Below are 11275 nucleotides of genomic sequence, written 5' to 3'. Positions count from 1 at the left end.
TTTAGAGATCTTTAAAGAGTTTTATTTTGCATTCTCTTTCTACAGAAACAGAAGATATCTCACTACCTCTTCCTTCCCAAATAAAAAAACTAGAATAATTACCCCAAACCTTTGAAAGGTGAATACTGTCCAGTAAATTGTTCCTCAACTGATAATACAGTAAAAGCAGGTGAACGAGAGTTTTGGAATTCAGTGTTGGATGATAGATTTCTAGATGACAAACTCAAAACAGCTTCCATGGAACTTCCTTCTACTGAAATGGAAATCAAAACATGCCTAAAGTCCTTTTGTCATTTGTCACCTTCAATTGTTTTGTTTTAACTCTGGTACATCATCTCACACCTTTAAAAAAAAAGCTCTTTAAAATATGCAAGTGCAACTTTTTGTAAGCATATATGGAAACTAAGGGGAGGTATTCACTTCCTCACAGCTCTCTGCCTCTTTGTTTGGTTGAATGCTTTGTATGCTGTGACCTTTACGTTATTCAGTCTCTGACAACATGCTACACAACTATGTGACAATGTCTCCGCCCAGTTTCGATGTTCTCACAGAGATTACCATTAGTGGTAATATGATAATGTCCAACAAACCCACAACAAGAGCATATTATGCACAGTTTTGATGTGTAATATGAATTAAATAAACTTATTTTAATACATTTAGACTGAATGTTTCTTTTGTGTGTCTCACAGAGCAAATCAAACCACAGCATATTGTTGGAGAAGACAGCCTTGATAATGATGAGGAATACAGAAAAGGTAAGCCAAGAAATACTTTGTTTGTACAAGAAGTTTACTTGGCAGCATTATGCATAGCTTAATTGCTAAGAGTGTACATCATTCCTAGAAAGTTTCTGTGCACTCCGGAGGTTTCTACATTTTCATCAAATGTTTTGCATTTTAGTTTTTAGTTTTAATGATCAAATCTGACAAGCAGCTTCCCTAGAGCATGCTGCTGCTACTATTATGTTCCAGTGGGGTGTTGGTTTATAGCCAGTTTAAATAAGCCACTGGCCTCTTGGCTCCCTCAATGAATATTAATCTCCCTGCCTGTTAATGAAACTACAATATGAAAAGTTACGCCTTAGGTAAGCAATGTTTTGATTAATTAATTAATTAATTAATGACAAACTGATAGGCACTGAAGGTTCTTGGTTTAATTCCCTACCTGGGGTCTTTCTGCACGGAGTTTGCATGTTCTCCCTGTGCATGTGTGGGTTCTCTCTGGGTACTCCAGCTTCCTCACACAGTCCAAAAACACGAATGTATATAGACATAATAAGAAATAGAATTTTAATTAAACATAAATGAATAGAAATTTCACTTCATGCGACTATCTTAATATATTTGAATCCCTTGCCCTGATTTTTATTTCATGCTTTTCTTTGCCCCTGTGAAAACACCCTGGCCCCCTCCTGGCCCCGTGGTACATTTGGTCTAGAACCGCCACTGTAAACGTATTAAACTCCTTTTAAGTCGCTTTGGATAAAACCAAATGGATGAATATCAGTTCAATTCAATTCAGTTTATTAAAATAGCGCCAACACAAGTCACAAAAACATGACTGTTAGGTTAATTTAGGTTAATCTAAAATTCTCCTTACGTATGTGTGTGTGTGTAAAGGGTTGCTAGTCCTGTTTGTCTCTGTGTTGCCCTGTGATTTACTGGCGACCTGTCCAGGGTAGACCCCGCCTCTCGCCCATTGACAGCTGGAGATAGGCACCAGTACCCCTCGCGATCCCAACAGGGATAAGCGTGACAGAAAATGGATGGATGGATATACTGAAAACTAATTTATAAACAGCATTTTTTCTCAAATACCTAACATTTGTCTTATTTCAATAACTTGATGGGCTAAACATTTTTTTTACAATATACTGATAAAAAATAGGACATCATTATGTTCTGCCTCATCATGTCTCAAACCTGCACATCAAGTACCACTGCCCTGGATGTTTTAGATGCATCGCTGTTGAATCCGACCTGATTGAATTTACTGGATGACCTCATCAGCAGCCATCTAGTAGTGCTTTAGAAGCCAGGTGTGTTGCAACCAGGAGAAATCTAAAACATGCAGGGCAGTGGGAAAACCACGGTTTTAACAATTTATTCCCCCATGTGTATTAAATACCGACTGCATAAGCAAAAAAAACAAACATTTTCTACACTTACTTAAACTAGACTTATTTATAAGACACAACAAAAGAGGGACATTTTTGGTCACTGAAAAAATAGTGACTAGGTATGAATATAATAATATACAGAATATAAAAACACTTACAATCTGTAAATTACAGAGATTCAAAGCAATCGTTAAAAGACAGAGTGTCACTCCAGCATGCTGTCAGACTATTAGCTACTTCATATTAATAAAGCAGACGCCAACTGTGTTATCGCTCACTGTTTATAGTGTAATTGAGCAGTAAGTGCTGGGAGAGCCTTAGTACTTTAAGCAGTGCTTTTAAACAGGGGGTTTGGTTTCTCTCAGAGGAATGTTAAAACTTGGCTACATGAAGTGCATTGCCTCAAAAGCCTTTACTATCTAAAGCGCTTATTGCCAGAATGTCTTTTTTTTTTTTACCATGTTAGAAATATTTTGTGTAATGCCCCCTTTTCTTTCAGCACACCATCACTTTTCAAACACAGCAGGAAAGGTACGCTGCTTCTCATTGCAGCTAAACCTGCCTATTTAGGTGATAACCTAAGAAGTTTAGTGTTTTTACCAAGAAAACCACATAAAGTGAATTCAGCAACCTTGATTAAACAGTGTAAATAACCTGGACTGGACTGTGGATCAAATTATGGGTGTGTTCTTTTCTGTGGTCTGTGAAAATAAGGAGGCCGGAAGAGTTGGCTATGGATTCAAACAGGTCCAGCCTTCTCTGCCCTCCATCACCCCTGACTCAGCGTATGCTCTGTCGCCTAGCACACAAAACAGGCAAAGAATGGGTGCCGACCTTGTTACTACTGTTCTGTTTGCTAATTACTAGGGGTGGAACGGTTCACATAATCCACAAATCGGTTCGGTTCACGGTTTCATGGTCAGGGTTTTCGGTTCGGTTCGGTATATGTTGATTGTTAGGAAAATCTATTATGTTTTATAAAGTACAAAATGTGTTGCACAATGCTTGCACACTGTTGCACTTTTATCCACAGCTTTCTTGCCGCCGTCATCGTAGGTCACTCTAAATGCAAAGCGCTCCCATACAGCAGACCTATAAAGTGCTGCTGGCGCGTCTTCCAACTCCTGTTCTTTCCCACTCGCCATACCCACACAATTCTCCACAACAACTGATTTTTTTCTGCTACACCCGGCTATGCCGCTTCGCTTCTTCTTCTTGTTTACTACTGGTGGTTGGCTTTGGTCGCAGTACTGCCACCTTCTGCTCTGGAGTGTAAACACTTCGCCTATGAGAAAAAGGAGCAGCGCATGAACCGAACGCAACACAAGTGAATCGAACTGAGACAGTCAACCGAACGGTTCGGGCAGTTTTCATAAACCGTTCCATCCCTACTAATTACATTTTTTAAAATGCTTTACCAGCAGTACTGTCCTCGCAAAAACTTGACACACACCGAGGTTCTGCTTTAGCTTCCCGCGCTCCGTGGCATCACTTCTCTTGCATATATTAGTAAAAATCAACAGTTGTTTCGTCTAGTGCATAGAAAGTAAATATAATCGGTAAAAATGGGTAGAGATTCAGAGCCCTGTGCCACATGTTTTTTGTTGGTTTTTTTGCACTTTTTACACCTTATTATTGTAATTCCAAAGTTCTCTACTAATCCCAGTTCTTCTTTCTTTTTGGAATGCTTTTGAATTGTAGCACAAGGGGCGAAAAAACGGTTTATGTTCTCAAGTATATGCACCTCCCTTATTTGGAGGAAAGAAGATAAAAATGTTGGTACAGATCCAAATTATTTACTCTTAGTCATGTGTGGTTTAGCTTGCACTTTCTTTGTGCAGTGTGTCACTTTTTACATGTGTTGAAAATCAGTTCTCAGCGGTTTGCTTTCCTACATGTTTTGATTTCTATCTTCATTCAACACCCCTAGAACAAAAACATGATTCATTAGCAAGCCCTTGCAAAACTAGCTGACATGTTGTGGAACTATTCTAGCATTCTGAATCAGCCGTGTTGGTGGATGAGTGCAGTAATCAAGGAAGTCGCCCCTATGGACGCTGTAAAATGTATTACTAATAAAGCGGTTAACCGGGATAAGTGAAAACAAAAAGAAAATGAATTCATTGTTAATCACTCTAAGCCAGGCTTTTAGCTAAGAATATTTCCTGGGGTGTACACTTTGGTGTAACATCTTTAGGCTTTGTGCTGAGTTGGGGAAATTTAGACTCTGTGAAACGCTATTTCCTTTATTTTGAGGTGGAATGCAGCTAACTTTTTGTTTTGTTACAACACTACTCCTGTCCTGATTATAGAAAGTAAGTCTCTTTGGAATCTCCATAAGGAAGACATGAGATCATTTTTAGTTACAATATTAGGTTTCATAGTTTATTCAAACAATGAGAAAATGTAATGCCACGTTCACACTGCACGCGTTTTGAGCATAAAACAAACGCCTGCTGCCTAATTTTTTATGATTGCCCACATTAAGGTCAAATGCATCTCAAGAGCATCTTTGATGCTCCTGAAGTGTTCAGTAAAGTCTGTCCAGAAGCGTCTTCTGCTGCTCCTGTGTTCAATGGCAGAGAGCTGATTGGCTATATTGCTGTGATAAGTGGGTAAAAAGTAGTGTTGCACCGATACTGATGCCAGTATCAGGCAGGGCCTTGATACTGCGCTAAAATTGTGGTATCGGCACTGATACCATTTTGAGAGCAAAAAGTTTAATCAACTATTGTCACCCCATTCAGGTAGGTAATAAAAAGTTCTGCTGGATTCACTTTGTATTAGTCTTTTTTCTCCTGCTTCACAAAGGTAGGCAGCAGCTTGACAAAGCCATGATGGTGATTATTTTACATCCAATAGTATGCAGTTCTTCATATATACACACACATCAGTTTCAAACAGATGGTATCGGTATGGTATCTGGATCGGCCGATACTGCGCAGCCAGGTATCGGGTATCGGTATCGGTGCCAAAAAATGTCATTGGCGCAACACTAGTTAAAAGTAGTTTTAATATATTTTCATGTGAAAGATTCCACCTTAAAACATCTTCTGTGCAGTCTATTCGTCAAGTTTACGATTCCGCCTTAAAATATTATTTCACTGTGGGAGGCACGCAGACCTGACTTTGAGTTGTCAGTCTCACAACACATCCATATTGAAAGACTCCTGCTAATACGTCCATCTCGTAACCACCACCGGGTTGTTCCAATGACGTGACAGCAGTGTTTTTTGGGGCGGGACATGTAGGAATGACGACAGTCAGAGGGGGCTTGCGGGGAACTCTAATGTCGACACCGTAAATGATTTGGTTTTAGCTAAAGTAGTGATAATTTCTAATTTAAAAAAGGAGCGAAGAGAAGCACTTTGTGTATTTGTAGATGGGAAAGATGTATGTGCTTTTCTTCTGACAGGATTTGGTAAAAGTTTGATCAACTTATTCCGCTAGTTGAAAACCCTCAAGAAGCTGCAGATAGACTGATAGAGTGTTATGGAAGGCTGGTACTAGCTGGCATGTCACCCAATCAGCTCAATGTATTGTGCTAAACGTCCCTTCTTTTCACCGACAGACTGAACGGCAGCCAACCCAGACTGATAAAGTAGAACTCAACTCAGTTCTACGCATCTTAATCTGGCTACTGCCAGGGTAACGCAGATCCCCACATACCAGAGCCGTTCTGTCACTGGGAATCCAGCAGCAGCTGCCTCAAGCCCGGTCGCCTCTTGGGGGTTTTCCCCTACTGTTGGGGGCTGGAAGTAGATGTTAGCATTTTAGTGTACGTGGCTCAAACTGCAGGTGTTAGAGTAATAAAAGCAAACATATTTTGCCGGCAGGTTTTCACATTTTAAGTTTCAGTGGAGTGATGCGCACTTTCATCTGGTTTGGTCTGCCGCGGTTTCCGTAGCGTCGTGAACTCGCAGGCGCGCGCTTTCAGGAAATCCTATACACTACTGTTTATGCTCTAAAAACATTCTAAATGACTTCGTTTCGAGTAAANAAAAAAAAGGCAGATTAATGATTGTGCTTCAAGACTCTCTAGGAGCCTTGAATTAGCCACATTCTATAAATAAAAGTCTCTTTTTTTTTTTAGCACCAGTGGCGATTTCTTATAATACTGGGGAGGCTATTCCTCCCCTGTACATTTTATAAAAGACCTGGTGAAATACGCATTGTAAAACTTCATAAATGTAGCCACTACAATGAATTAAATGTGTGCTAAAATCTCCCTCCACTCAGGAGCAGCAGGACACTGCCTGTAAGTTGGGCTCCGTCACTTCCAGTAAGGTTTAGCCTCCAATGGGGTCTATGGAGCAGGGGTAGGAAAATTAGCCCTTCCTGCAAATGTGAATGTCTGTATATTTGCACATGCTCACCAGGTGCTTTGAATTGCCTGAAGTTAATGTTGACCAGGACAAAATGGATCACGGTTGGGCAGTTCTTCTCCCCCTTCCTGGGTTTAAAGACGTAGCATTCCTTCAGACCCTCACGATCAAACACTTTAGGGTCAATCTTAGGAAACGGGAGCTTGTTCATTCTGGCCCACTTTTCAGCTAACAGCAGCTCCTGTGGGACATTTTTACAGATTAGATAATGTTGTTGACACTTCAATCCAGTGGATTTATGAGTTTTCATGCCTTGAATGGAGGGCTGGAGTCGCTCGGTCGAGCAGAAAAATCAAATGAGATGATGAGGTCAACGCCGCGCTGCTGCCGCAGGATGAGAGGATAGGGAAGGTTGTACGTCAGTCCGCTGTCTACCACATGGATCTTCTTACTCTTCACATCCAGAGGCTCGTAAATACGATCAAACTCATCTGGATCTACAAACAAAACACAAGACACAACTTCACACTCATGCATGTGTCACTCACATTGACATTTTTTTATAGGAGAAAGGAAAGTACAACATTTGAAATCAACACAGGAATGAAAAAAATACCCATCTGAGTCATATTGACCAACCATTTATGGTGATTCAACTAAAGATGATCCACCAAAAATCTACAGGATATGATCTTATTTCATACCAGAGAATTCCTTTCAACAAAGCTGAGGAAACCGGTTCAACGGAACCATAATATTTGCTCTCGGTTCCAATTTATCGCAACTTACCCAGGCAGCCATTTTTATTCATTATCAAGACACTTCAAAGCACTGGACATTAAAAAACAAGTATACCGGTAGTAGAAAAACACAGAGTATATTGTATGGGCATAAAGGCAATTAAATAATTAGTGAATATGAATATTTTAAGGGAATAAAAATGTATTATTAAAATGAAGAGTGTTAAAAATGAACAAAAGCATGAGTAAATATACTACAAACTACAAACTTAAACTAATAGAAGTTTAGATAGCAAAGTCAAAGGTCAGTCTAAACAAGTTAATTTTTCATCCCAATTTAAATAAACTATTATAGTTTTCTGGGGGCCTTTCCAGAAAACTATGATAGGGGATATGCTGATGAAGGTTCCCAGTCATCCAGGTCAAAGTCATTCCGTAAAAATTAAAAAAATATCCACTGGACTTGGTTTCCAAGATTTGAAGACGTTTCGCCACCTCTCCAGGAAGCTTTCTCAATTCAAATGTCTGGAGAGGTGGCGAAACATCCTTCAAATCTTGGAAACCAAGTCCAGGGGATATTTTTTGAACTTTTACGGAATGACTTTGACCTGGATGACTGAGAATCTTCATCAGCAAGGGCATACAATTTACGCTTTTACGCATTGCTAGTTAAAAGCCTGCTCTAAGCTCCCTTTTATTGATTCAATGAGAAATCCAACCCGAATCGAAGCAGGCGGTAATATGGGAAACTGTGAAGACATGTTTGCATTTCAAAAATGTACTTTTATGCTACTAGCTCTATGGGTGTGGGATGAAGGATTGTTTTGTCTGAATTTTAAACATCGCAAAAAAAATGGGGGTTCTAGAGGAAAGCAATACTCTATGTAAAAGGTCAGATATTAGTGTTTGTATACTCTACCTTTCATAGACCTGGTTTTTAATAAATGAGTCGCAGATGTGGTAATTTTTTGCGTTATTTTGGTTTTTAGGTGGGACAGAGAACCAGGAAGCGGAGGAGGAGTTTAGCCGCACTGCTCAGGCCAGCTGGGTTCAGCGAATGTTCACTTCACTCTTTAGTGACTCTTCGCTGTTCAACACAAGAGAGGGCCGTGCTGGAAAGGTACTTTATGTAAAAAAGGAAATATTTTCTTGGGTCAAAACAAGAAGCAGTCTGCATTTTTTTCCCTCTATAATCCCCTTGTATTGCTTTACCAGGTGCATAACTTCATGCTGGGTCTGAACTTGAACACCACTATCCCCTTCTCTCCTGTACCTGAAATTCCATTTCCTGAATCCACACCTGAAGAGGAAGTGGATGCTGTAACAGGTAGGAAAAACATTTATGATTCACGGTTTACTGTTCAACTTGATATCGACATTGTTTCTGCTCTACTGAAGGAAATTAAAGACCAGATTATGGCAGATTTAGCAATCAGTTCATACCACCAGATGAATCTTTTGAGAGTTGATGTTTCCTTTTTCCTTTTTATTACAATCCACAGTCTGCTTTCTCCTGCTTCAAATGATCCAGTTTTTATAACTCAAAAGGCTTATGTTTCTATCATTTGTAAATAATTTATATGTTTGTATGTTTTTGGTTTTTATTTTGCCAAGCCGAATTAAATGTTCACTTAGGGTTTGTCACAATGCAAATATAAAAAGTTCAATTTTAATACCCTGGAAAATATTTGCTACCCAATACTATTTTGAGCACCATTTTTAATTTCAACATTGAACAGGCTTTATCAGTAGAATTAGAAAGGGTTGTTAAATACGTTTGCAAGTAAAAGCATAAAAACAACCCAAATATAACACAATTTGACAACATTTAAAGGTTTTCCAAGGCATTGTTATTTTAATGTGCAAATGATCCCAAAATATTAAATTTAAAATAGACTTAAACTCCTTTTGTAAAAATTAAAAAAATAAGTCTTCCAAGATTTGAAGACGTTTCGCCACCTCTCCAGGAAGCTTTCTCAATTCAAACACATTTGAATTGAGAAACCAAGTCCAGTGGATATTTGTTGACCTGGATGACTGAGAATCTTCATCAGCACTTAAACTCCTTCTGTTAGTCTATAAATCCCTGAATGTCTGAGCTCTAAAATACATTAATGTCAGCGGTTCACTCAGGTGTTCTGGGTCTAAGCTACTCTGCATACTCAGAACCAAAATACCAAGAAGCAGGTTTCAGTTGTTATTCCACACTAATTTGGGACAAGCCCCCCATTCCCATCCCCAGCTTGTCCCAATTGGGGTCACAAGGGTGCCTATCTCCAGCTGTCAATGGGTGAGAGGCGGGGTACACCCTGTCCATCGCAGGGCAACACAGAGACAAACAGGACATACAACCATTCACGCACACACTCACACCTAAGGAGAATCTAGAGAAGCCAATTAACCGCATAACAGTCATGTTTGTTTTTTTTTGGACTGTGGGAGGGAGCCGGAGTACCTGGAGAGAACCCACGCATGCTCAGGGAGAACAAGCAAACTCAATGCAGAAAGAACCCAGGCCAGGAATCAAACCCAGAACCTTCTTACTGCAAGGCAGCAGTGCTATCCACTGTGCCACTGAGCAGCCTCGGATAATCCCCCATCATAGTTTTCTGGACAAGCCCCCAGAAAACTATAATAGTTTATTTAAATTGGGATGAAAAATTAACTTGTTTAGACTGACCTTTGACTTTGCTATCTAAACTTCTATTAGTTTAAGTTTGTAGTTTGTAGTATATTTACTCATGCTTTTGTTCATTTTTAACACTCTTCATTTTAATAATACATTTTTATTCCCTTAAAATATTCATATTCACTAATTATTTAATTGCCTTTATGCCCATACAATATACTCTGTGTTTTTCTACTACCGGTATACTTGTTTTTTAATGTCCAGTGCTTTGAAGTGTCTTGATAATGAATAAAAATGGCTGCCTGGGTAAGTTGCGATAAATTGGAACCGAGAGCAAATATTATGGTTCCGTTGAACCGGTTTCCTCAGCTTTGTTGAAAGGAATTCTCTGGTATGAAATAAGATCATATCCTGTAGATTTTTGGTGGATCATCTTTAGTTGAATCACCATAAATGGTTGGTCAATATGACTCAGATGGGTATTTTTTTCATTCCTGTGTTGATTTCAAATGTTGTACTTTCCTTTCTCCTATAAAAAAATGTCAATGTGAGTGACACATGCATGAGTGTGAAGTTGTGTCTTGTGTTTTGTTTGTAGATCCAGATGAGTTTGATCGTATTTACGAGCCTCTGGATGTGAAGAGTAAGAAGATCCATGTGGTAGACAGCGGACTGACGTACAACCTTCCCTATCCTCTCATCCTGCGGCAGCAGCGCGGCGTTGACCTCATCATCTCATTTGATTTTTCTGCTCGACCGAGCGACTCCAGCCCTCCATTCAAGGCATGAAAACTCATAAATCCACTGGATTGAAGTGTCAACAACATTATCTAATCTGTAAAAATGTCCCACAGGAGCTGCTGTTAGCTGAAAAGTGGGCCAGAATGAACAAGCTCCCGTTTCCTAAGATTGACCCTAAAGTGTTTGATCGTGAGGGTCTGAAGGAATGCTACGTCTTTAAACCCAGGAAGGGGGAGAAGAACTGCCCAACCGTGATCCATTTTGTCCTGGTCAACATTAACTTCAGGCAATTCAAAGCACCTGGTGAGCATGTGCAAATATACAGACATTCACATTTGCAGGAAGGGCTAATTTTCCTACCCCTGCTCCATAGACCCCATTGGAGGCTAAACCTTACTGGAAGTGACGGAGCCCAACTTACAGGCAGTGTCCTGCTGCTCCTGAGTGGAGGGAGATTTTAGCACACATTTAATTCATTGTAGTGGCTACATTTATGAAGTTTTACAATGCGTATTTCACCAGGTCTTTTATAAAATGTACAGGGGAGGAATAGCCTCCCCAGTATTATAAGAAATCGCCACTGGTGCTAAAAAAAAAAAGAGACTTTTATTTATAGAATGTGGCTAATTCAAGGCTCCTAGAGAGTCTTGAAGCACAATCATTAATCTGCCTTTTTTTTTGTACAACAAATTTAAAACACAGATTTATTTTTTTTTAA

The 11275-nt window shown here is 39.5% G+C and overlaps 1 protein-coding gene across 1 annotated transcript in view; it reads left to right on the top strand.

The window, feature by feature from the left end:
• Positions 1 to 11275, top strand: part of pla2g4a (phospholipase A2 group IVA) — a 61097-nt gene that overhangs the window by 35847 nt on the left and 13975 nt on the right. The window contains exons 12-16 of the mRNA XM_015376646.1: positions 664 to 758; positions 8177 to 8307; positions 8403 to 8514; positions 10415 to 10599; positions 10671 to 10860. Of these exons, the coding sequence (XP_015232132.1) occupies positions 664 to 758; positions 8177 to 8307; positions 8403 to 8514; positions 10415 to 10599; positions 10671 to 10860 (713 nt within the window). The remainder of the gene's footprint in view (positions 1 to 663; positions 759 to 8176; positions 8308 to 8402; positions 8515 to 10414; positions 10600 to 10670; positions 10861 to 11275) is intronic.

The sequence above is a fragment of the Cyprinodon variegatus genome, unplaced genomic scaffold (genome assembly GCF_000732505.1).
Source record: "Cyprinodon variegatus isolate N-32 unplaced genomic scaffold, C_variegatus-1.0 Scaffold138, whole genome shotgun sequence".
Taxonomy (NCBI): domain Eukaryota; kingdom Metazoa; phylum Chordata; class Actinopteri; order Cyprinodontiformes; family Cyprinodontidae; genus Cyprinodon; species Cyprinodon variegatus.
The sequence above is the reverse complement of the archived record's forward strand: the minus strand, read 5'-3'. Positions and strand labels throughout refer to the sequence as shown.